This window comes from Semicossyphus pulcher, unplaced genomic scaffold (genome assembly GCF_022749685.1).
Source record: "Semicossyphus pulcher isolate SPU_LCO1_2020_fin unplaced genomic scaffold, fSemPul1.0.p SCAF_18, whole genome shotgun sequence".
In the NCBI taxonomy this organism is placed as follows: domain Eukaryota; kingdom Metazoa; phylum Chordata; class Actinopteri; order Labriformes; family Labridae; genus Semicossyphus; species Semicossyphus pulcher.
In genome coordinates this window covers 15,155,330-15,181,721 of record NW_027211691.1, presented here as the reverse complement: position 1 = coordinate 15,181,721, position 26,392 = coordinate 15,155,330, and the positions used below count along the sequence as shown (strand labels likewise).

General features: G+C 43.9%; 1 protein-coding gene across 2 annotated transcripts; it reads left to right on the top strand.

Moving 5' to 3' along the window:
* Positions 1-124: 124 nt before the first annotated feature.
* Positions 125-8,421, top strand: ythdf3 (YTH N6-methyladenosine RNA binding protein F3). Of its 2 annotated transcripts, none has more exons than XM_069667560.1 (6): positions 125-196; positions 297-542; positions 949-973; positions 1,323-1,402; positions 2,266-4,017; positions 7,446-8,421. In XM_069667560.1, exons 2-6 carry the CDS (start codon positions 519-521, stop codon positions 7,467-7,469), a joined length of 1,905 nt encoding a protein of 634 aa, XP_069523661.1. In that variant the 5' UTR covers positions 125-196; positions 297-518; the 3' UTR covers positions 7,470-8,421. The 2 variants fall into 2 exon arrangements, with proteins under 2 accessions (XP_069523661.1, XP_069523660.1); XM_069667559.1 differs by having other exon boundaries at positions 160-211.
* Positions 8,422-26,392: the final 17,971 nt, after the last annotated feature.

Below are 26,392 nucleotides of genomic sequence, written 5' to 3'. Positions count from 1 at the left end.
TTAGCAGCCAGTAAAACAGGCTAAAATAACCCGTTATAGAGAATATAATGTAAGTATGTGTGAACTTGTGTGTTTGTGACTGTCATGTGAAGTGTCAGTTTGTAACATGACTCAGAGCGTCACAGGCGGAAGGTCACGGAGCAGCAGAACGGAGCGGAAGCGGGAGTAAAGAGCCGATCCGCCATTGTGGAGTATGGTGAGGGATATTCCAGTAAGACACTAGTCACTTTCTGATTGACTGTTAAAGACCCAATCTGTGGCACGATCGGACACATTAACTGACGCCTTCTCCGCAGACACAAAGTCGACGTTTGTAACTGCCAGAAGAACCGGATCGTCGTCAGGTCTGACCAGGGGAGGAAAACGCCGCCTTGTACCCGCTACAGAGTGATTGGACAACCCGAGAGACGAGCCAGGAAAGCACCGGAGAGCAGAGAGAGAGAGAAAGAGAGAGAGAGAGAGGAAGGGGGAAGCCGTGGACAGTCTCACAAACAGCGATCAGTGTCGGCTCCTGGAGGATGTCTGCGACCACAGTCGATCAGGTTCGTGTACTGACACCTCAAAGGTGCTGTTAGATGAGCCGTTCGGCAAAATGAAACTTTGCCGTCAACAGTTTGATCTGGTTTGTCACGCCGGATCAAACAGGCTCAAAAGTCTTTGATATATGATAGCTATTAGCTGTAATGTAGGCCGACTGTAGCTGTAGCCGGTTGCCAATGCGGCAGCATTTACTGGATGTCAGAGCGTTTGACATCCGGTCAATAACGCCAAGCAACCTGTAAATGTGAACATCCGGGCTGATTTTTTAGCTTGAGGTTACTACCATCGACTGTTATATTTATCCGTGTAGGATACAGCCTGCTCTGTGTATGTGCGCGTGAGTCTTGTTTCCTGTCGTGATCTGACAACAGTCTCACCTCTTTTTTTCTGTGCTGCCCATCATTACAGAGACCTAAAGGACAAGGAAATAAAGGTAAGTCGAATTTGAATGGTGCACGAGCCCTCGTTTTTAAAATGAAGGCTAATTAAGGGTGGCCGTGCCAGCTGTTTTGATTTCAGATTAGCTTAAATGCTATCAGGGTACTTATAGATTTTTCTTAGAAGCTGTAGCTGAATCTGCAGCTAATGTATGTCACCGGCATTTGTTATGATAATGTTACACAACACGGACATTCAGACACATTTTATATCGGAACACTTCATAGTTTCATTTTAGTTCGTTTTAGTTCATGTTTAGGTGACTTAGGTGATCTTAAGCCTGAAATATTTGAATCACTGTCAAGTCTATATGATGATTTAATGTCCTCTCTTTCTATCTTCAGTGCAAAACGGATCAATGCATCAAAAGGATGGTGTGAATGATGATGATTTTGAGCCTTATCTAAGCGGCCAGACAAATCAGGTAACATCATGCAGCAAAATATAAAATGGTCTATCCAATGAGATAATGTGTCACCTAGAAATTGTGACCAGGGTTTAGTTTAGAATGTTATGGACAAATAAGTTGCATATTTTAGATGTCAACCACAAAACATGAATGCAGTGACTTGAGCCAGATTGTTTCTTTGTGTGGAAAGATGATTGACATTCCTTTATAGCCTACAACAGTTACTTACAACCAAGTAATTTCATTGGACAAAAGGCATTCCATGAGTGCTTATCTAGAGTACAACAGAACTGGAACTTTGAACCATATGTATCTCTGCTTCAGGTGTTCTGAATACTGTTATTAGCCTAACTACAAACATTCTTTGTCTAGATTGATCAATCACAGATGCGATCAAAGCACCTGTTAACAGAGTATTATTATTCACCATATACATGATAAATACAGATAAAGGTACATAATATGTAGTAGCTTTTCTGCGGTATGTGTGGACATACACAAAGTAGCAAAACTACTCGTGTTGGCAGAGCCATAATAATTATTTAAATAACCAAAAAATATGCGTTGGTGCTTATTATGTATTACTAACATATGCTGCTTGTTGAACTGTTTTATAATCGCAATATTACTCTTGGGGTTGTGCTCATGTTATGAATATAAGCATGGCTTTGATCTCTTAGGCACGTGGCCTGCGGCCTTGTGCTTATAGCAACAAAACTCCCTCTCCTGTGATATTGATGAAATGATTTAACACCCAATCTATCTTAACTGTTCCTAATACAGTATGATGTCATCATTTTGAATTTTTTTTATTTGTTAATTAAACAGCTAATCAATTTGTATAGTCCATTAACTGACTGTCTCCCTATGTCAAACAGAGTAACAGCTATCCACCAATGTCCGACCCCTACATGCCCAGCTACTATGCTCCATCCATCGGTTTCCCTTACTCTCTGGGAGAAGCTGCTTGGTCCACAGCAGGAGACCCTCCTATGCCCTACCTAACTACCTATGGACAGATGAGCAATGGCGAGCCGCACTTCATCCCTGATGGCGTGTTCAGCCAGCCAGGTGCCCTGGGGAACACCCCTCCCTTCCTGGGCCAGCATGGCTTCAACTTCTTCCCTGGCAATGCGGACTTTTCCACCTGGGGTACCAGTGTCTCTCAGGGTCAGTCCACACAGAGCTCAGTCTACAGTAACAGCTATGGGTACGCCCCCAGCTCTCTGGGTCGGGCCATCACGGACGGACAGGCGGGGTTTGGAAGCGACACACAGCTTAGTAAAGTCCCGGTGATGAACAGCATTGAGCAGGGTATGACAGGGTTAAAACTGGGTACGGACATGGTGGCAGCTGTCACCAAAACTGTAGGCTCACCCCTCGGTGGCCCGGCAGGTATGAGCAGCATGGCGGCCAATAGCCTCCCTCCGTCTGTCAGCTCGTCTGCACCTAAACCTGCCTCCTGGGCTGCCATTGCCAAGAAGCCGGCAAAGCCACAACCCAAGGTCAAACCAAAAGCCAACATGGGGATGGGGGGAGGTGCTGCCATTCCCCCGCCCCCTATAAAGCACAATATGAACATAGGTACTTGGGACGATAAGGGCTCCCTAAACAAGCCCCCCTTAGCTCAGAATATGATGCCCCCGCAGCCTCTGGTGCAGCAGCCCCTCCTCGCTCAGCACCAGCCCTTATTGCAGAACCCACTGCCCCCTCAGCCTCCACACCAACACCAACACCAACACCAACACCAACACCAACCCCAGCACCAACACCAACACCAACATCAACACCAGCATCAACACCAACATCAACACCAACACCAACACCAACACCAGCCCTTCCAGCTCCAGTCTCTCCAGTCCCCCCAACACCCCCATTCTCTCCCCCCCGGCCCCCCCCACATGCACCACCTCACCTCTCAGCCTGGTCCCCCGCAGCCCCTTCATCAGCAACAACCCCAGCAGCCTGGTCCACCCCCCAACCGTTGGATTGCTCCCAGGAACCGGGGTGAGGGGTTCGGTCTGGGTGGGGGAGTCCCAATGAGTGCCTCCCCTTGCTCTGGAGAAGTGCATCCCGTTTTGGAGAAACTTCGTGCCCTCAACAACTACAACCCCAAAGACTTTGACTGGAACTTGAAAAACGGACGTGTTTTCATTATCAAGAGCTATTCAGAAGACGACATCCACCGCTCAATCAAGTACTCAATCTGGTGCAGTACAGAACATGGCAACAAGCGCCTGGACGGCGCCTACCGCTCGCTGGGCAACAAAGGGCCCCTGTACCTGTTGTTCAGCGTCAACGGCAGTGGGCACTTCTGTGGCGTGGCTGAGATGCGCTCACCGGTGGACTACAATGCCTATGCAGGTGTCTGGTCTCAGGACAAGTGGAAGGGCAAGTTTGAGGTGAAGTGGGTCTTCATCAAAGACGTGCCCAACAACCAGCTGCGACACATTCGGCTGGAGAACAATGACAACAAGCCAGTGACCAACTCCAGGGACACTCAGGAAGTGCCTCTGGAGAAGGCCAAACAAGTGCTTAAAATAATCGCCACTTACAAGCATACCACCTCAATCTTTGATGATTTTGCACATTATGAGAAACGTCAGGAAGAGGAGGAGGCTCTGAGGAAGGTGAGATAAACACACATATGCAGAACCTTTCTTGTGTAAATAGCTTGTTTGTATGCCAGAGGGAGTTCACTTTAGTTACCCTTTAATCCAAAGTGAGGCTAACTTTCACTGAGTCACTGCTACAGCCTGTTGCCAGACTATAATCAGCTGATCTCGTTCCACCTGCTCTCACACAGAGGTTGTAACTTCCTTTGGCTGAATGAACACTCTGGCGTAAATGGAAGTTCCCAGAGGCCTGTCAGCAGACTGACATGCTACCACATTACTCATAAGCAGGTTCAGGAAGCTGCGATTCCTCATCAGCCATCTTGTGCTGCTGAGATTGCAACGCTGATCTGCCCAAAGTGGAGTTGGATGCATAGAGGTTTCCTGAAATAGCCCGCATTCCTGGCATTCCTTTCCCTCAGACAAAGGCAGATGTAGGCTCTGATCTCTCTTTGAACGCCGAGCCTCTGTGCTCTCCACAGGCTCCTCATGCTTTATTAGTCTTTAACAACATAAGCCCTCGGCCTGCAAACTGGCTGCAGTGTGCCTCAGAGTTGGTACAGTTTGCCTCAGATGTTCTAAAGGGTTGATTTAAACAAAAATGTTACCCTGCAAAATACATGATAAAAATGCATGAATACATTTGTCTGTGTGCATAGTTCAGAAAAGCACACAGCGTAAGCCTACGCCTGCGGAGAGGAAGAATATGTTGCCGTGGTAATAACAGTGGTGTGCCTCAAATGTTAGTCTTTGTAGTAAAAACTTTCTACAGTTGCAGAAAAAAACAGCAGCAAATGAGCGAATAACATGTTATCATTCTGCTGCATCCATTCTTAGATTCACCAGTATGCTAATCTATTAGCGCTTTGAAAACCCTCATGACCCGCTCCCTTCTTTTCTTCCACTCCCCTACTGCTGCTGCTCCATTGATGCTGTATTGGCTCCTCGCTGCTGACCTTGTTAATATGCGCTGGGTTACTTTCTCATAAATATTTCAAGTCAATGTTTTCAGGCTTCTGAAAACAACCTGTCAGTAGAAAGCCTGTTTCATCCTGCGTAGTGAAGGCGTTGCGCTGTGCTGCTTTTGTAGCCCTGACCTCCTACATGACAGGATCGGCCCGGCTGAGGCCTCGCCCTCCTCTGCCTGACAAGGTTAATTGTTCTCCATTGTTTGGCCTGTCCTTCCCCAACTTTGAGAGGTGTCAAACCAGCACAGCTACCTGCACTATAGCACCTTCCCAGAGTGTTGTTTTAGGGATAACTTTGGATCTAAATGTTTTTGCTTGATTTTATTAGCATTACTAATTAGGCTATTAATACTTGGAGGGAAGCTCCTTCATTCCTCTAAATAACACGAATAACGAAGCTCATGGTGTATTAGGTCGAATACCAGTCTACTGTAATGGCTATGGTTGTAAAACACCAGTAAAGATTTAGTTAACAGGTTTTATCATCTGAAAATAAGACCTTAAATAAATTGGGGAAGAGGGTTTAATGTGTAATCTGCGGATCTTCACATTTTAAGATTTAAAGTTTACCCATTTTATGAGGCATTAAATGATAACTTCCTGTCATTACAAAATTGCATTATCAGGTTGGATTTTTAATGAAATGATTGCATCAGTATGACCCAGTTTGAACTCCCCTTCTGAGAGTAGAGGAGGGCTGGATCTCACAGGCCATTTCCCAGACCACTGACATAGATCATCCTAAAATAGGGACCCTGTTCCACCTGAAAAAATTGTACAATCTTTAAAGATACATTTTAAAGAGGGGGTATTATGCTGTTTCACATTTAAGACATACAGTATATATAATGTTACAGTGTTGGATGTCCAGACTAGTGCAGACCAGTCTGCAGGCTGCTGTGAACGCCAGGTTTCACACAGTTTTTTCTATACGCTAAACTTTGTGACATCACAAAGCAGGCTTAGGAGAGCCAATCAGAATAAAGCGGACTGGTAGGGGCGGGGATTCTTAAAGGGACAGAGCTGACTGAGTCGTGTCAGGCAGAGGCTGTATGAGGGCCTGCACAGAGCACCAGTGTGAGAAAAATTTTTAACTGTAAATTATGCTAAGCTACTCCACAGGTATCACAGAGTGAAATATGAAGCTTAAATTTTAGCATAATACCCCCCAATTTTCATATCTCACCTACAGTTACAAAACATTCCCCTCTTTTGTAATCCATGACACTCCCTTTAATAGAGAGATAGTATAAGGTGTGTTGTGATTGCTCATATTTTGAGTGTGTGTCTAGTCACCAGGACCTGCATTACTACAAGCTTAGCGTAGTGGCTGCTGTGTAAACAGAGCCCAACATTTTGGTTGTACATACCTGAGGCCTACTGAACTTTCTCTCCATTGTTACAGCAGATATGTTCCGGCTCGGTTTCTTCCTCTCACTGAACAGAGACCGCTCTTTATGATCTGACTTCAGTGATTGATTAGTTTCATCTTAGGAGCCTTAAAAGGACTTGGCATTGGCATGATTGTCTGTGCTCGTGTTAGAATATAATGTTTAAGACGACATAAAAAACATCATTTGGGTTTTCTGTGATTAACGCTTCAAATGTGTTTAGCCCTTTTTTTGCGGTTCTGCCTCAGCGCTGTAATGAGCTGTAACGAGCGCGGAACGACTTCACCCCACCATTCCGCCTCTGTGCGTTTTACATAGAAGACGGAAAGTAACAGTGGAGACACAAAGAACAGAAATTTAAACAACCTCATTATGTGTAAAGGTGCAAAATGAATTAATACATGACATGAAAGACAGGTGTTGACAAACAGTCAGCGTTTTGATATACTTTTCTTTCTCTTTGGTCCCTTCAGAGACCACTGCTTGCTTTCTCGCACAGATAAATAATAGTAAAAAGCATCAGATCTCTCGACTAAAGCGCTACTTTAAACGGGCTGTAATTGAAACATCCATCACACACTGCCCGATGCTGTAAACTCATTACTCGTCTTTGAGTTGTAACCGATTTTAAAAACAGTCCTACAAAGAAAGAACACATTCTAAGAACACATTTGCATGCACTCGAAATCTTAAGCACATCTTAAGTAACGTTTGCCAAGTGTTCTGAATGCAGATTTTCAGAATAAAAGCATTCATTTACTGTAATACATCTCTTCTAAGGATAAAATGAAATGCCTTTATAAATAGAGATTCTAGCTCTTCCTAGATGATACCTTATGAACTTAAAGTGTCACGTTGCGACAGTGCCTCTTAGTTATTCCCAACTTCTTCTCAGACATTGAATGCATCTTAATCTAGTAAAGGAAACGCAAACTTGTTTTTTCCCTATTTTTTCCCCCATTCATAAAAAAAGAAATGCCACGGGAGCAGCTGTGATGTTGCACTTTTAGCTGCTGTTTATGCTTGTTTCTGTTCCTCTTCTTCTGCTGCCCTCCACTGATCATCTCTTTTTTTCTCTTTCCAGGAGCGCAATAGAAATAAACAGTAACCTTCAAGCAAGCTCTCTGCTAGAACTGCAACACTAATGACGTAGGACCTTAAATACAAATGTTTGCCTAACCAACAAGGAGGAAAGGCTCTCACGATCCTTCCGCTGAAGACGACAATGTATCTGAACACTTGAACATTACAATAGGTGGACTCATCTGTATCCGTTGACTGGTGCATCAAACCCCCGTGTTCCCGTCTCACGAGAAAAAGAACGTAACCCACTTTGAAAACTGTCTCTAAAGCACTTTCAGTCCTTTGTAACAGCCTCTACCATTACCCTTAACTCTCTAACTGTGTTCTTCTTCTTTGATTTTGTTTGTGAACGACTAACTGACTAACCCGAGTAGTCAGGAGATTTCACAAGGCTTCTTTGTAATTTTTTTAATGCCTCAAATGTTTGGGATATTGGCGAGCTTCGTCGGCTCCTGAAGAGAATTAAAGATGATATATATAATTAATCTTTTACTTGAATCTGTATTCAGCCATCTGATCCGCCTCAGACGGAGGTTTGGATGATTGACAGGTGGGACGAAATAATTGGGAAACAGCCACAATCATGCCAATCATCGGATGTACCCTTCCCTCTACCTGTTCCCTTCCTTTCTGCATCTGTTTCTGTGTACCAAAAGATTACAATTATGCAGCAGGCTGGCAATCAGCGGCCAGTGCACATCTTTGGTTTCTCTCTCTTGTGATTCTGTCATTCTGAAGTGCATTTGTCTGAGGAGAAACCTGCTGCTCTGGTGTCGATGTACTCTGCTGTACCTCAGGCTCAATCAGACTTCAACAAATCTTAGCACTTTTGGGAGAACCCCCGACATCACCCCTTCTTTCTGCTTGACTTGACCGGGGTTCCCCCAAAACGGCAAGACATCAACTGCAAGGATGTGACAGTTTTCTCCTCTAGGTGACTCACTAGCTAAATAAAAATTACCCATGTTTAGCGCAAACTTTGCCTTTGTGTCTTTATTCATTTGCATTACAAATAGAAGCATCACTTCTCTGCTCTGTATCACAAATATACACTCAAATATAAACTCTCCTCCTGCAGCTAAAGCACATCCGTTTCTATTTGCATACATGCTCTGAATAAACAAGCGTACATGCAGAAGCAGCTACTCCATTTCCACATCTGCTTTGCATTCCAGCCCGTTACCGACAATGTGTGTGAAGTGTGTCAGTGCGCGGGGGCTGCCTATACACTTAAAATATCAAAGGTGTACAATAAATAGACCTGAAGATGACACCACATCAACATGTTTGCTATGTGGGAGGCAGCACTGCCAGGCGTAAGTGGGTTACTTAACATCGCAGTACAAACGCAGCATACAACAGCAAACATTAGTATGCACAGTCGTACTTGTATCGTGTAACAAGGACATGTACGGAAGTACAACTGTCTTCTCTATTTTATGCCACTTTCTACAACTACACTGCTACTATTTAGAGGACAATATTGTACGTTTAAGTCCAGCACATTTCTTTGACCGTTATACTTACACTGCCGGTAACAATCTTTTTAAACCAACAGGTTACACAAGGTGTTTGTCGCCTATGAATGTGTTAAAAAATCAGTGTCTAGTTGTGGATAATTGTCAACATAAACTTAGTATAAAAAATACATTTTGTCTCCAAACTTCTGACATTATTTTCATTTAAATAATTAAAACAGTAAAGATTATAAAAACTGATTTTTTCCTTACATTTCTATCAATCACATCAAGACCCCTCTGATTTATCTTCTGAGCCTTTAAAGGGTCACGACCCCTAGGTTGGGAATTACTAAACTAAACAACAACAGTCAAACACTGCTTACACACTGATTTATTCATATCAGGAATCTGATGAGGTCATATATATTATTACATCAGCCACAGGGGCCTTGTAAGTACTTTAAGCAGATAATACTTTGAATGATTTTGAATGCAGGACCTTTAATGGAGGATTGTTTTCTTACTTGTACTTCAGATGACTTCTTGTCCAGGTAAACCTTGAACGAGGTTAAGAGACAACAGCACCGGCCTGCTGATGACAGACAAAGCACGTCAAGGCTGATGAATCTCACTTTCAGCCACACAGACATGACGGTGCACTCACTGTGTCCTGTAGACGTTAAGGTCATGCACACATCCTGCATCTTAACTGCCAGTTGAGGACACGTTGATTCCATAGAATACTTTCAACAGGATTATGCTCCCTGTAATAGTGACAGGATGGTTAAAAATAGTTGATAAACATTCAGGTAAAAGTGATGATAATCACCTGGCTGGGAGTAAATCTGTGGGATGACCTCAGACGCACCTTCCTTTAACCTTTTTAACAGACAATAATAGTAGAGTATAACTGATATATCGTGTTTTGTTACAGCTAATGCTTTACAGGTGGCCCAGTGGAAGAGTCGGTCGTCTCTCAATCGGAAGGTTGGTGGTTCGATCTCTGACCATGGGTGAGACACTGAACCCCAAACTGCTCCTGAAGGCACAGCCATCGGTGTATGAATGAGCATGGATCTGATTGGAGATTGGCACTTGGGCCTTTACCATCAGTGTGTGAATGTGTGTGTGTGACATGTAGTGTAAGAGCGCTGAGTGGTTGGAGGACTAGAAAAGTGCTGTATAAGTACATCTACCATAAACTGTATTTACACATACCTTTTTAAAAAATTATGATCATAGATAATAGTATTTAAGATGTAATTAGCGTTTGGGATTTTCAAAATAAGAGTCTACAGACTCTAAATGGAAGCTGTTTTATGGGACAAAGGGGGTCAGACAATCTACCAACAAAAGACTTTTTTGGAATTACACTTGTTTTTATATTTTTATGCCTAAGAATAAATACATTAAGTGAAACTAAATATACAGAAAATTAAGTTTTTCATGAAGTATGGGCTTTTATTGTTGAAAGCTGGAAGCTGAAGTAGAATTAAGGCAGTCAGGGTGGAAATGTTACTAAAACCACAAAGAAATGCGGCTGTTTAGTTTGTTCACAAGGGGAAAAAAGAGGTATGTAGGGTTAGAGATGAGCCTGGTAAGATAAGATATATATATATATAATAACTTTATCTCATTTGAATCATTTACTCATGCCAGGAGGTAAATAAGCATTGACCCTCTGAAGAACATCATGAAAGGATGCGCATGGTTTGCGTTGCAGTAGAAAATGTAATGAGTGAATTTTCTTTGCTTTTCAAAATGCATATTTATATCTTCAACAAAACTCCTCTTCCCCCACGCGTCCACCAGAGAGCGCCATCACACCGCCTTCCTCCCCCTCGTCCTTGGCTCCCACGATGCACTACAAAGCCCTTTTCTGAGAGCCGCAAAGCCTCTTTCTTCTCAAGCCCTCCAACTCCTGCAGACACAATTACACCGGGATGAGAAGCACTTGTTGTGCTTCCACAGCTTTTCTGCAGCAATTAATGCCCCGCTCGCCCAAGCTGTGCGGTGAGAGGTGGAGGAGAGAGAGAGGGAGAGAGAGGATGTGAGCAGAGAGTGAGATAAAATCCCTCCCTTTATGTAAGTCGAGGAGGAAGAAAGAGCTGTAATTATAATTGGAGGATTTGGATTGCGACTTCTCTCCTCTGTGTGTTAATTTGTGCATCCATCAGGTTTTTGAAAAGACTACACTCGTCCTGCCTCCGTTTGTGTGCAAACTAAAGTAAGCAGGGAACTATTTATTCACTTCACAATTACACGTTGTGTGTGTGATGGCGCTGAGATGAACACATTCTCACAAGTGCAAAACACTGATTTAATTACAGACCTTTGATGTGAGGTTGATTTCACCTCTTTTCATTAAATATAGATACCAAACGCACACTGCTTTAGCTGCTGCAACCCCTGTTTCACTCAATTTGTCACGTTGCTTTTCAGGGATCAAACTAGTGACTTTAATGTCACCAGCGTTTCATTCGTCCCCGTCCACGTCGGTCAAAGCCGTTCCAAGAAAGTGCCAAGCAAACTTTTCCCCTTTTTTTCCCCCCTTCCTCCGAACCCTCAAAATGTCCTTCTGCGGAGGGATCGAGTCGAGTGAAGATGAGAGAGAAGGAGCATCCTCTGCCTCATGAGCTGAAATGCCTTTGAAGTTTCAGTCACACTCAAGACTCATCAACACATGGCTCAAGGCAAGGTTAGGCCGAGTCTCAGGGTTGGCACTTCCTCGGTGTTTTGAAGGATTTCACACTGTGGGCCATGAAGCGTCACTCAATGAGTCCTCACAGAACATTAGGCCTAATGATGACTATGTTTACTGACATGCGGGCGATAAGAGAAGCTCGGATTAGTCTGTAAATGCTTCGCTGATTAGCATTGTTCGTATATCGCCGACGCACGCTGCTGAAGTGAAACTATACGTCCACTCACAGCCGAGTCCGGGAGTTTCACGGTGTTACTCAGCATGTCAGCTGAAACAATCAGCAGTTTCATTCTTCATTTGGAGACGTTGGGCTTTGACTGACAGTAATGTCGAAGTTTTCTTTCTGCCCTTCTCCAAGGTGTCTCTGTTGCCATGGTTATATCATTATCTGTGAAGTGAAAGTAGAGGCTGAGCGTTTTGCTGAACACAATGATACCATGTAGATGTGCTGGAAACACTTGATTGTTCTGCATTCAATGAAAGAGAAATGAAAGACAATATTTTCTGTAATCCTGTTAATGCAGGTTTTGAATAGGGAAGTACATACTATATAACATTCATTACATATATTTAGTTCATAAGGTCGTGTGTATTTACAGCAAAGAATAGATGTTCAGAGAGCAGTTATGCAGCACATTTGGATGTGAGATTGCCCCTGAAGCGCACAGGGAGGCTTCATCCATTAACGGGAAACAGACTTTATTTATATATATATTTTTATCCTGTCTTATTAAAACTTTTTAGCACTATTTTGTCTTTACTGGCAACATTACACTGATTATACACGGCCTTTTAAAACAGGAAGCAAATGGAAAGTTGATCAGTCACAAGATGACGAAAAGAAAAATTAAAATCAGCTTGTCAAACTCTATGAAGGAGGAGCAGTGGATCATGTGAGGGCTTGAGGAGTAAATATTCATGCTCCAAGTATGTCTTTCTAAGAAAACATCCTTAAACCTTGTTTCTTATGTTTATGGAGCCTCTGGTTTAAATTTTGACCGTTCTACTGACCACATCCGAAAGCAGTGGCAGACTGATGTAGAATGAAGAAAGAAGAAAGTGTCCGGGCATCAGTCATAGAGAACACACATACTATCCTGAGATGTTAGAGAGACACAATTTAAAATACGACACAGGCTTCATTGTTCACCATTGTTGATTGTGTTAAATGCAATTCAGACATCATGCACAGATGTTTAGGATACAAAAGGCGAAAGATGAGGTGGTTACCTTGACTTGCAGCTGTCACCTCTTCAGTGTATTTTGGCAGCTCAAGTGGACAGTGCTGATTGGAATATTATCTTTATATATATAGCAAGAAAGACTATTCTCAAACTCTGGACGATTGGTATAAGGAGGTCCTGAGAATACTCCCTTTACTTCATTCATGACAACTTTGACACGGTGGACCCCTTCGGACCGGACTTTGTCTTTCCTAATCAATAACATTGGAACTGGAACACGTCGGCCTGGTGGTGTGAGTGTGTGTACTTTTTGTGCTTTTGTATTGTGTGTGTAAAGTTGTGACTCCTGCTGCTTTTGTGTTCTGTTAAGGCGTTTCAAAGCTACAAAAAAAGTGGTTCTGTATATATTTGGAACTGGGAGTGTATGTCACGTTGCTGGAATCTCAATAATAATAATAACAATAATAATAAACTATTAAAGGGCTCCTCCAGCGTCAGTGTTGCAGTTGTGTAAAGTTTGGGGATGCAGGGTCACAAGGGAAGCAGCAGAGGCCAAGACATCCTGAAGTTTAGTCTCTCATATGGGTGAAGCTCCTACATTTCCCATGATGCAACAATATAGCATCTCTCATTAGGCCCCTCATTTTCTCTCTCTTTCTTTTAAAGATTATTATTTGATCCTTTATTTAGAGACAGGACAGTGGATAGTGTCGGAAACAGGAGAAGAGAATGGGGGATGGACCGTCAAAGGGCTGAGGGTGCAAGTTGAACACGGGGTCGCTGCATCAAGGATTTAACCACCGAGCTAAACCAGCATCCTGACCCCTCGTTTTCTAAATGTGTTGGGTTACTTTTTCTTTTAAATACTAGACAGATTGAACCACAGGAGTCATACTGTTTTGTGATGTGTCGAGCAATGCTGGAATAAGCTGAAGCTCTCGTGTAAAATCAGTGAGCTCAGACTCTCGCTCGTTTTCTCTCTCTGCAACACTTTTGTGTCTACGTAGCATGACTGTGCGATCAAATCTGAGTGCTACTAATAGTACAATTATCCAATGGTCACATGGATGGACATGGATATTTTACTGTCACTTATTAAATGCAAGACTGTTTCTACCCAGTGATTTATGAAGCCTTTCTAACAGGAGGACTAAGCTAACACTTTCTGTATTTGCTGGACAAATGAAATACGATGAAATGCATAAAGGCTGCGTTCAAAGCCAACAGGGAATAATTCAAGGCCCAGTGAGATTAATCTGTTCAAATGTTTCCTGGCAACAAGAAGCACCCATCAAACCCACAATGTTCAACCAACTCCTCGAGTAAGAAAACACTTTCCTTGTGTGTCACTAATATGCGGAGATGAGTGCGCGTGAAGCCGGGTCGACGCCGTCCTTCAGAGATGTAAAACGCACACGAGAAAGAAGATCATCAATCCTGTTTTATGACGCTTAATAATGGAGCGAGCACCTCTGGCTTAATGGAGGGAATAACAAAGAAAAGGAGGGCGACCAGCAGATTCCAAAAGGTCTGTTATCTAAGATCATCTGAGCATAACTGGGCCATCTTTATTTATTTTACAGTAGGTCGTACTCACTCCTGCCTCTGCTGCCTCTGCCCTCAGGATTCAGGTTAGTGCCAGTAATTTATGTATGGAGGAAAAAGAAGAAAGAACATTTGATTCTCTAATTTCTGCCTGTGTGTTTATTATGCCGCTCGGCTCTCCGAGGACACTTTGCTACACCCGGCACAGAGCCTCATAAATATGAATCTTTAATCTTTGAGGCAGACGAGTAAAATATATGAACTGAATACTCTGGTAGCACTTTTATGCTTCATAACTGGACTTCTATCTCTCCGGAGCTGCAGGGACGGTGAGTGGAGAAACAGTAGCCTGCTTATTGAATCCAAAGGTTGGAGTATGTCCTGCGCTGCGGCGCTGTGTTCAGGGCGAGGGTTTTTTTTCTTTTTTTTTTGCATGGCAGGGGGTAGGATGGAAAGGTCTGAAATGTAATGCATTTGAAATGAAATGAAAAGGTGCCGAGGAATGAAATATGACATGCCTGGAGTCCAGGGAGTCACCGGCCGGGGCTCCGTGCTCAGCTGTAGCCTGTGTGTGTGTGTGTGTGGAAGCTAAGAATACAGCATTGTGCAAGTACAGGTTGTAATATGATGCAGGCTGTCTCCGCTCCTGTGACTTCCTCTTTAGGCCTGATGGAGATTAAGGGCCATTAAAGGCTCTCTGCTGCATGTGCAGTTTCTATTGATCACATCGACTCAACCCACTGTAGCCAATGATCCGATTACAAGTGTTGTCCCCCCCATCCTTATCCCCTCCCCCTCCATCTTCTTCTTCCTCGTTCTCGATGCTCAGTGGGGGTTGCTCTGCCTCTGCTGATGTCAGCACCGGGGCATGCCCAGAAGGCCCCCCCGAGCCCCCTTAGGCAAGCTTCTGAATATCTGCTTGCGTGTCCGTCTGTATTTTTGTCTCTGGTCCTCGCTGTCCGCTCCCGCTTCTCTCCCATTCCTCGCTTCTGTGCTCTCACCATCTCCAGTCATCTCCGAACACAGCGGGGTTATGATGAACCTCATTCCTACAAGAGAGAGGGAGATAGACTGTGTCCCGGAGAGCTAAATGAGTTCAGACAGTCTGAGAGGCATCGGCCCGAACCACCCCCCTCCTTCCCATATACCCCCCCTCTCATCGCCTGCATGGTCAAACAGCCCTGGGGGAGCGCTCAGTGAGACCACTGTGGTTATTAGCATTGACAGAGGCTCACGGAAATCTTCTTAGTTTCTACTGTACAGGAAGTGTCCCACTATGCTGCTAATTTAGGGGGATTCCCACAGATCTGGCAACCCATTCCCTCTCAGAAACATCTATTTTAAAGCTGACAGGCTCTTTCAGGGCGTGTTCTTTGGTTGTTTCTTGCCATGCTAGCAGCACGACTCTCTGCTTTGCTATGCTGGCCCTTGGGTTTGTTGGTCTTTACTTTTCTCCAGGTTAAAATGTCTTTGTAACGATTGGACGGATGAGATCATGGTCCCAAGAGGATGAAACTTTTTCTCTAGAGCTACTTTGAGGGTTGACGTATATATTTATTTTTTAGTGAAGAATCTTTACAGCAAGCAAAATATTTCTGCAACTGCAAAACATATCGCCAGGACATTTGGTACGGACAATCACATACGCCAAAACATCGTAATGATGTTGATGATCCCTTAACTTTTCAACTAGTGCCACCATCAAGTCAAAACATGCCCAATACCCAATAAAACTAAGCATATTCCTGTCAGCTCAGGCTTGTTTTTGGCGCTACTTAGCAAATGCGACAATGCTAACGCACCAAATGAGCTGTGTCTCAATACGGGGGCTGCATCCTTCCAAGGACACGGTCTGTGGAGGATCGTCAGGAGGAGTAATTTGTGGCCTGTGTAGACCGCTAAGGCCAAACTGAAGTGAGACCGTCTGCCCTACGGAGGATTTCCTGTTTGCATCACCAGCTGTGCCTTTACCCTTGCATCGCCTAGCAACAGGTAGCTAGCTGGTTAACTAGCTATCACAACTAACGTCAGGTGTCCTTAACCTTTTATTTTAAAGACAGTTTGTTTCTTCTTTGTTTTTATTTTCTTTTTTTACATGTTTTAACTAAAAACCTTTACATTTCAAAGTTTATTCCTGGGTCGGGTAAGAGTCCGCCATCTCATTTGAATTGGCACAATGAATCCCGGGATATGTTGGGCCGCGAAGGATGCACCCGATGGATCCTTGGTGGCCCGGGAAAAAGAGGGCGCATTTGTCCGGCGCATCTGAAGGAGCCTTCGAAATGCGACAGCCTTCGACGCGCCGCTGTGGCGCAATCGGCCTTCAAATAAGGCCTTTGATAGAGATGCAGCCCCTGGAGTGGGACGCAGCTATGGACTGCAATTATACAACGCTTCTCTCTTCTTCGGACCACTCAAACGCTACATGTCACATTCACACACTGATGGAAGAGGCTGCTTTGCAAAGTGACAAACAGCTCACACACTGATGGCTCTGCCTTTGGGAGCGAGTTGGGGTTCGGCGTCTTGCTCAAAGACATTCGACCATGTTGACTGCAGGAGCTGGGGATCGAACCGCCAACCTTCCGTTTGAGCCACAGCAGCCCCTTAACTAAACACTAAACTAAACGTTAGCATTTAGCTTACATATAGCTGCTAGCATGACTGTAGACCTGTTTGTAATGTCACTACACTGTCACATGAAACTGACTCGGCACACAATTACAGGCGAGGAAAAGTTGGTAAAATAAGTTGACTTTAAACAGACTCTGAGCTCACAGCTGCAGCCCTGCGAGGTGAGTGTCTTGAAGTGTTTTACACGCTGGTTTTATGTTCAAGATTTCGTCTGTTGAGATTATTTGACTGACTGACGTTTCAGTGTCCTTTCTGACTAAGACTACTAAATACTGTAATATATATTCTTATTTCTTAAAGTCATGTGAGGTGACAGAACTGGGTCTGATATCAGTCATATCTGTGTGATAGATGTTGTTCTCTGTCCTGGTTCTGTCAATCAGCGGCAGCAGTGAGGGAATCACAGGACCCAAAACAAGCAGGAGACAACACAGAGAGAATAACTGAAGCCAGTCACAACATGCAGGATGAACGATGGATTCCTCTTATATTACACATATTATACTGAAGCAAACAATCTATATTGGAGAGACAGATTTTTGCAGCGCTTCTTATAAAATATCTGGACGCTTGGCTTTGATATACAGTCGAATCCTTGGGGCCGGATCAGGGCCGGAGCTGGAACACGAATAAAAAGGATGGTCCATTATATTGAGAACCAGCAGGGCCTTGAGAATAGGAGCACATGTAAACAGCTTTACTCCCTGGATGAAAGGCTCACTGTGATGTGCGTCCAAGGAGAGCACCGCATTACAATGTGAGAGTCAAACCCCTGAGAGCTGAAAAAGTTTGCCGATTAAAAGCCGATTTGTATCATCACTCACTTCTATCAGCGGAGTCATCCTCGTCTCCAACACGCATGGACATCACCGTAAAGAAACCTAAGCGGCGTGTGTGCATCCGGGCTTTGATTTTTGTGCACAGGCCTGGGCAAAGGCACTGACCTTCGCCGCTACCGCAATTACATCATAGGGCAGCTCCGGCTCTCATGCATATTAACACAGCTTCTGGAGGCTTCACCCGCACCTTTGATTCCCGGGGATCTGAGCTCGCCAATGCATGACAAGTGTATCTGGACACAAAGTGTGTGTAATGGTTTTCTGCTCCAGGAGAGAGATGGAGCAGGAGACAGATCAAAGGTGCGCACACACGCTCCTCTGCAGGGGGGGTGAGAGGAATACTGTGCGTTTGTGCGAGGGGAAGAGGGAGCGTGTGTGTGTGTGCAATCAGATCATTTTAAATAGATTACAATATAATACGGATGCATGTCGCTAATATCCAAAGTAAGAGCTAAAGGTTGATTATAATCCACCTTTTTTAGTCCCAAAAGGACATTTTATTTTGGAGCAGAAATATTAAAACTGCAAGACGCATGATATTGCTAATTTAAGGAGAGTCCCAGTGTTTCCTCTACATTCATTCAGCAGTGATAGACCAGTGTTTTCATAACCCTGCAAGCTGCACTATTCCCCTCACTGAGGCTAAAACTGGGTTAAAAGAGGAATCCCAGCTAAAAAGTCTCAAAGGGACCAGCACTTAAAAGCATCACGGGTAAGATAAGACCCCTGGTTGCATTTCCCATCATATCCCATCACACAGCAACATGCTGCAGGCGCAGGGTCTCCTCCCGCCAGTAGAGGGCCTCGTTGTTACAACATAAAGCTCAGCGATGGCCGCTTCCATTTTCCTCGCAGCCGAGCACTGATTTGATTCCTGAGCAGAAACAATGCTGATCCAATGCATGCGAATTTGTTTAAATTAAAGCTCAGACAACTTCTTAACATTTTGCAGATTTATCTCATAATTCTCTGATTTTCAAAAACACTTATTTCAACATATAAGACGTAAAAAATCAAAGAGAATTCCTGCAAAACCAACATGCAATTGTATTTTATTTTCATTGTGTTTAATTAATCCGATTTGTCCTAATTCCTAATGTAATAGAAGTGTTTTAAAATACGATTTGATGTAATATAGTGATGGAGCATTATTTAAAGCCAGGCTGAATTAGCAGCTGACTCTCTGCATGTATGAAGTGGAACTGCTCTATTTGCCATCACGCCATAAAAGGCCTGAAGCAGCGTTAACTACTCAGAGCTCTGCTCAGCAGGGAGCCAATAGGGGACTAACCCTCATATGAAGGGGCTGCGTTTGCTGCTGCGTGCTGCACTGATTGTGTCACACCTGAACATAAAATATAAATAAAAGACATACATTTGAATTATTTTGCATTTAGGACCAGGTAAAATAAGGCTGGATGGATTTGCACAAGCTCAGATTAAATGGCAGACACACGATGCTGTGTATTACTTACATGTGATCACTGCAGCAACACATTAAATCTCCATAATGAGTAAATTAGAGGGTCTCCATCTGTGGCATTGCAAACTTACACTCGCACACGCTGACTGCATTCACAGGCTCCTGCTGAGTGTGTTGGTGGAGAATAAACATACACAGATTATTTCACACATGTTACGGCAGCTCCGGCACAATGCACAAAAGGCTGCATTATAGGACGCGTACATGCTCTGTAATTCACAAGCTCGCTGCTGCTAGAAAACGCTGGCACGGAGGAGGCTTCGTTTACAGCGTGAAGTCAAAAGCGGACGCGTCTTTCTAGCAGTACTATTGATCTGACTGCTAACCCCCCCCTCCCCCACCACCTCTCCCAACTCCCTCCCCCCCTATGTGGTTACATTTCTTCCTGTGTCATGGAGTGCACTGTAACATATATCTGATTCACTGCACATGCATCATTGATTTAAGGTGCCGTTTGCTGCATGCTTAGAAGCAGAACACAGGAGGTTATGTTGAGCGTCAAGTGAGTGTGCTTGCACCTAAAAAAAACATTAAAAAAAGCATTATCTTTTATCCGTTATGAGCTAAACGAGTGATAAAAAAAGACCTAAAAAAATGCACACAACAGTATTTAATTCTAAGATATAGAAACAAATTGTTCAACGTACATTAAAATGAATTTAAAGGCAGCCTAAAGGAAGCTGCGTGTAATTGCAGAAAAACTGCAGCCCATAATTATGCTCTCAGTCATTAACATTTTATCTGTGTGGAATAAAACTATACATATCACGAGTGTAACTGCACAAATAAAACGCTCCCTCTCTGTGTGTGAAGAGATATTTTTTGGCTGCACATGCATAAGAAAAGAAAGAGGGATTTAATGTAAATATGCAAACACATATACGCAGGGAAAAACACACTCATTGTCACATGCATTCGCACACACACACACACGCTACCATTTACATATCATCTGCAGCCATCTGCTCTAAATGATAGGTAATTAACTGAGGCCTGCCTTTGTCTCTGGCTGCTCGGCTGACATATAGGAGCTCTTCAGGAGAAAATACGTGAATCAAGGACTTCAAAGAATGAAAAGGACAAGAGAGAGAGAGAGAGAGGGAGAGAGAGAGAGAGTGAAGGGGGCTCGCTGATGTTTGTGAATGATGCTGCATAAACCCGGAGAGGCAGCGCAGAGGACCATCACAATGATGGGAGGAGAAAAAAAAAAGAGTGGAGATGATGGAAGGAGGACATGCTGGGTCAGAGTGGATGCACACACACACACACATGCGCGCAGAACATTATGTGTGTGTTGAAGCAGCAGAAGCTTTGCACTGTGTAGGTTGGACAAGGAGATGCTAACGCTAATTCTGACACCACCTCTGAGCTCTGGATGCTATTTCAGACTTTGTACTGCATGCATTGTATCTCATGCTGCCTTCAGGGACCAAACATATTTATATGTCAGGTGGAAAAAAAATATTTTAAACATAAAAAATGCAACATAACTAAATGTACATTTTCATGACCTAATTGTATTGTGTAGTGAATCTGATACAGTCTACCATCACGCTCGGATGCCTTTGTTATCCCTCCCTCCTTCTCCTGCAGTCTCTGCTCCTCCCAGTCACCCTGGTACCCAGCTCCGTCTCTATTACAGCAGCCCGTGTCTATAATTAGCCAGGTATCTCCTGCTGTAATGATGAGTGGGAGAGAAGCCCTGCATCTACCTGCTGTAGGCTCTGGAGCCCGAGCGGCAGCGGCAGCACGAGTGCAGGAGCCCCGTTTCTCATCACACGGGATAATTAGAGTGTGTATGGAGATGTGAGTCCAGGTAAGAGGTGACGGGGAGCACGGGAGAGGACGTTTGTCTACACCTCCTGCGCTCAGATAGGGAGTGGACTCGGGGCTGGTGTTGGAGGCTGAACAAGACAAGAACAAGATATCACAAGGCTGTTTTAAAGATGATAAAAACAGACATGAGGAGAAGAAAAAAGGAGGCCTGTGTTAGTGTTAAAGAAGAGGACTGAACAGTAAGAGATAAACGTTAACATATAAGAGAATAAATCAACAGTTTAATACACTTAAGGCAGCATCTTTGTGTACAGGGTGTGGTGCAGTGTGAGGACTGACAGATGACCTGATGCAGTAACTCTCCGGTGGAATGGGCGTCACGTTGAGCGAGCGAGCGAGAGAGAGAGAGGCTCTAGATGATGATGATGATGTTTAAGATGATGATGGCGGCGGCCCCTCTTATCTGGATCACACATCTGCAGTCAGCATCGCCTCCAACCGCAGTGTCCCTCCCCAGACGCCCCGGCTGACACGTCTGCACCGGTCAGCGGGACGTAAACACACTAATGCACCATTCCAGCAAACAAACAAACAAGTGTGGCCGTGGTAATTGCAGTGATTAGGAGATAAGCGCCCGGGAGAAAACGGCGCGTGCTGGAGGAAGCCCCCCCCGTGTGACCTTTCGGTGGCGCTGCAGTGTGATTCAGGACACGTATGACTAGCGGCACATAGATGCGCAGGACAGGTCATAAATATGAAGACATGAACGCGTCTGCAGGTCACCGGAAGCACCTTGAGCTTGGCTTTCAAAGGAGATGTGATATTTTCACTGTAATTATGGCAAATAAACCTTTTGAAGAATCTCAGTCGAGGTTTAAAAGTTTATAAACGGGAGCTATAAACCTCCCTGAAAATCATTCTCCATAAATCATCGAGGCCGCTCTTTATGGAGGATTTTGGCTCAGATTTTTCACACAACTCCCACAATCCTCAGCTAATGTACAAACTAATTCACACGACGTCTGCTGCGAGACATTGTTCTTTTGTTTTACATCGGTTTATCTAGTTATGTGCACACAACTTCATAGAGTCAAAGTATACTCTACCTATATATTACTGCAGTACAAGTGAAAGTTGCTCAGTTCATTATTACTTGAGTAAAGAGCTTAAGTATTCAAACTCTTAAACATTGTATTTTCACAATGCAACATGTGTGTACATTCTGCTATGTTATGATTATTTAGAAAGCATTATTTACATTTTTAATCTCACATGCTGCAGATTTCCTCATTTGCTGCTCTGAAATAATAGCAACGATAACAGGAACGATAATAGGAACAACCAAAAATACCTGACGACCAGGGAGAATGTCAGCTGTAGCCATCATTACCACCACTAAATGAACTGCCTGATCTGAGTGACGTTTGCTCTACATTCAACCATGGTGACGCGTGAGGTACAGGTACGGCAACACCACTGAGACAAACCACAGGCAGAAGTACAGGAACACAGTTTATTGTCTTTCAGATTTTAGAAAGGACAAGTAAACGCATCAGCTGACTTCAGAGGAAAAGGAGCGAGTAACGACAACATTCATAGAAATGTAGTGGAGTCAAAAGTACAATATTTGTTTTTCAAATATAGTGGAGTAAAAGTAATAATTTCCCCCCAAAAATATCACTCAAGTAAAGTACAGATATTCAAAAAACGTACTTAAGTACCAGTCCTCTTACTGTCCATCCTGGTTATGTGTAGACATACAGTTTATACAGCTTATCTATACCCTGTTTGATGGTGTGATTGGTATTATATTGGTAGTATTGGCCATTGCTTGCCATGTAATATGTTTAAAGTAAGGTGTGCTACTAAGCAATGATCCACACATTTGGTTTGAATTATAAACAACATTAACGACAGTCTGTGCAGCATTTTCTGTTAGTCAAAGAGGAAACGGAGGCAGCAAGAGTCTACACTGTCATAATTATAAAATAGTGTTATGTTGCTGAATTTTGGAGGTGATTTTTTTGGGCAATTTTTTGGCATTATTGATGGGAGAGCTGGAGATAGACAGGAAGTACTGGGAGAAGAGAGTGGGGGGATGACCTGCAGCAAAGGGCTGAGGAGGGGAGTCGAGCCTGCAGCCGCTGCGTCGAGGCCTCTGTACACGTGGCGCCTGCTCTACCCACTGAGCTAAACCGGTGCTACATGTTGCTTAATTTTAAAGATTATTTTTTTGGGCCATTTTTTGTATATACGAGAGCTATAGACAGACAGGACATATTGGGAGATGAGAGTGGGGGGATGACATGCAGCAAAGGGCCGAGGAGGGGAGTCGAGCCTGCAGCCGCTGCATCGAGGGCTGTGGCCTCTGTACACGGGGCGCCTGCTGCTCCCACTGAGCTAAACCAGCGCTGCATGTTGCTTAATTTTAATGCATTTAAGATGCCAGCTCTGTCTTAAAAGCCTGCAAGATGGGCAATTTAACTGCTATATATTCTCTATTATTATAAACGGACTGTACAAACTTGTTGTAATTTGTGAATTTTGCTGTAAACATGACGTCTCAAGTTCTGACTTTGTGATACTCAGAAGAGTTTTGTATGTATTTGTGGTGTCTTGTCAGAAATGTGCTGGGCACAGTATGCATGAACATATATGTATTCATGTGGGGATGTAAAGTACTCTATCTACACTGTTTCTTATTGCCTTAGAGCAGCGAGTAACAGGTTTTTTGTTTTATGAAAATACCAATGACCTTTAAATGAACGTGATGATACACACTAATATATTCCCTGAAATCAGCTCTGCTTTGTCCTTTTAAAGCAAGAAACGCAGAGGCTAACAGGTCAGAGATATCAAATAATCAAACTGCACACACAAGTAATCAGACAAAGATCTAATATTTTGTTCCACAATAATCTAATTGTGCTTCAGAGAGGCAGAACGCTGATCCTGATTTTAATGCATGCAGCAAAGACTGAAAAAGAGAAAGTAAAACGTTCATGCTTGTTCTGTTTCTCACAGCAATGTCACGGCCGGTAAAACTGGCTTAGTCACACATGCAGAGCTGAAGGTGTTAGAGGAAAATCAATGGTTGGATTGCAGTGTAAGGTCCTCTGGGTGAGGTAAACACAGCGTGCTATATTTTCTGCCTCAGGAATGTTGCAAAAAGCCTCTAAAGAGGGAGATGTGCGCGTTAAGTACAGGAACACGGGGACGCAAATGCAAGCAGATGCATTTATACGGCGTAACGTCAAAGCGTTGATGGTGTTTTTACACTATAGCTGTCATAGTTGTAGAAGATGGAGAACAGCATTAAGTGCGTTTGGTGCGATTGGTTTAAAAGATGTCTCATGTTTGAGCCCACGTGACCTCCATCCCCGCATCCCACTCTCACACACCCTCCCTGCTCCCCGCGCAGCTCCCCGACTCCCAGCCGATGAAATGTACATCACACCTCCGATCTGAGGGAATCTCACCCCAAATCCTTCCTTTGAATTATTGAAGAGGACCAAGCCAGCTTGACTCTGATTATCCTCCAATCAATACGCCTCGCCTCTCCTCCTATAACATCAAATGCCTTTCCACGATCAATCCGGCCAATCAGGGGGCGCCGCTGCAGCTCGAAAAATGCACACTGTATTTTTCTGCATTGTTTACACTGACGCCGCTCGGCGCGTGTAATAGGTGTGTTTATGCTCGGGACAGGCGTGATTGCTGATTGACTGAGAGGCTCCGGTGTGCTTTTGCTGTCTGGTTCGTGTCACAGATAATTCCACGTGTTTGCTCTTGTTGTTTGCCGGAAAATCAAGTTTGGTGGAAGCAAAAAGAATTTATGCTGTACATCCCTTTATCTTTGTTCAAGTGTAAAAGAGAACACATGTGCAGCTAAAGAGAGCAAATTGATCTCATGAAAGTTTGAATCCAAACGTTCGAGTCCGACACTAATTCAATCTCTTCATTTCACTCGCTAAAAGCGTCTTAAAGACTGCGTGCGCGACTGACTTGTAGCGATTTTCTCCCTCAACCACACGCTGAAAGGTGAATCAACACCTCGCAACCTTTTCTCAATGAGAACGAAAACAAACATATGCCTATAACCCTACAATTATACAAGACACACACACACGCACACGCTCTCCCTCTCGCAGGCCTGTGTAATGATTGCAGGCGGCGCTGCTCTATTATTTGCGAAAATGGAACGGTTGATGTGTGATTGTTGACTGTCTCCGGTAAAAGCTGTTCCTTAAAGCTCGTCCTGAAGATGCTGTCAGACGACCGCACGCCTTTTCTCCTGAACACACAAGTTCCACAGTCAGCCCGGGCTGATGATTGTGTTATTACACAGATCAAGTAAGACAGGCCTCACATTAAAGAGCAAACATTTTGACAGTGTTATTTTCTTCTTGCACTGCTCACATCAATGCGTACCTTTACTTAAAATGCACAGATCCCTACATTTCTATAGGTCCACACTTATTTTATTCCACTACAAATACCTTCACTACTTTCTCCACACACACACACACACACACACACACACACACTCTGCAGACGATGGATGTATCAGCAGGGGCCAGATGATGGCACTCTTCTCTCTGTACCAACCTGCCGGATGCCCCTGCCGCGTGCTCCGACTGCATGATGCAGCCGGCCTCATTTTAATGATTTAAATCACTTGAGGTCCGCCGCCACACATTTTAGAGGCTTGACTGAATTTATCCTCGTTGATAGAGATCAGCGCCCTCAGCCCTTGGACGTTGCCAGACTACAGTAGAGGGAGAGACCCCTTTCCGACTGACACGATTGGATACAGCTCTCCGCTCTGATTTTTACTTTTGATCCCGCCGCTCTGACTCTGGCCCCGGGGACAGATGAGTGGAAAGGAGCGGTGGAGATAGAGCAGAATGCCACGCACTCTTCTATCTCAGCGGTCAGCCTTTTATACAGATGCAGGTCGGAGAAGAGTGATGTTTAAACGTGGAATCTTATAGTAATCTCAGGCTTTTTTGTGCTCTGCATAACATGCTGCAGCCGTGTGCACGCAAAGGAAAGTTACTGCAATCGAACAAGCATTAAAATAGACCATTGCAGCTTGCTGTGCACACTCTGATGCACTGATATGCTATCAAACAATGATTCTACCGATTTCACTTGCAAAACAGAAGCACATAGCGACAGAACACAAGTATGAGCAGGATTATATCTCGCAAAGGCAAAAATAACTGCAAAAAAAGCATCTGTTTTGAGTCACACTGAGAAAAGGCTGCTTTCTACAGTTAAGGTAGGTAGAAACGCACACACACATATATGCGCACACACA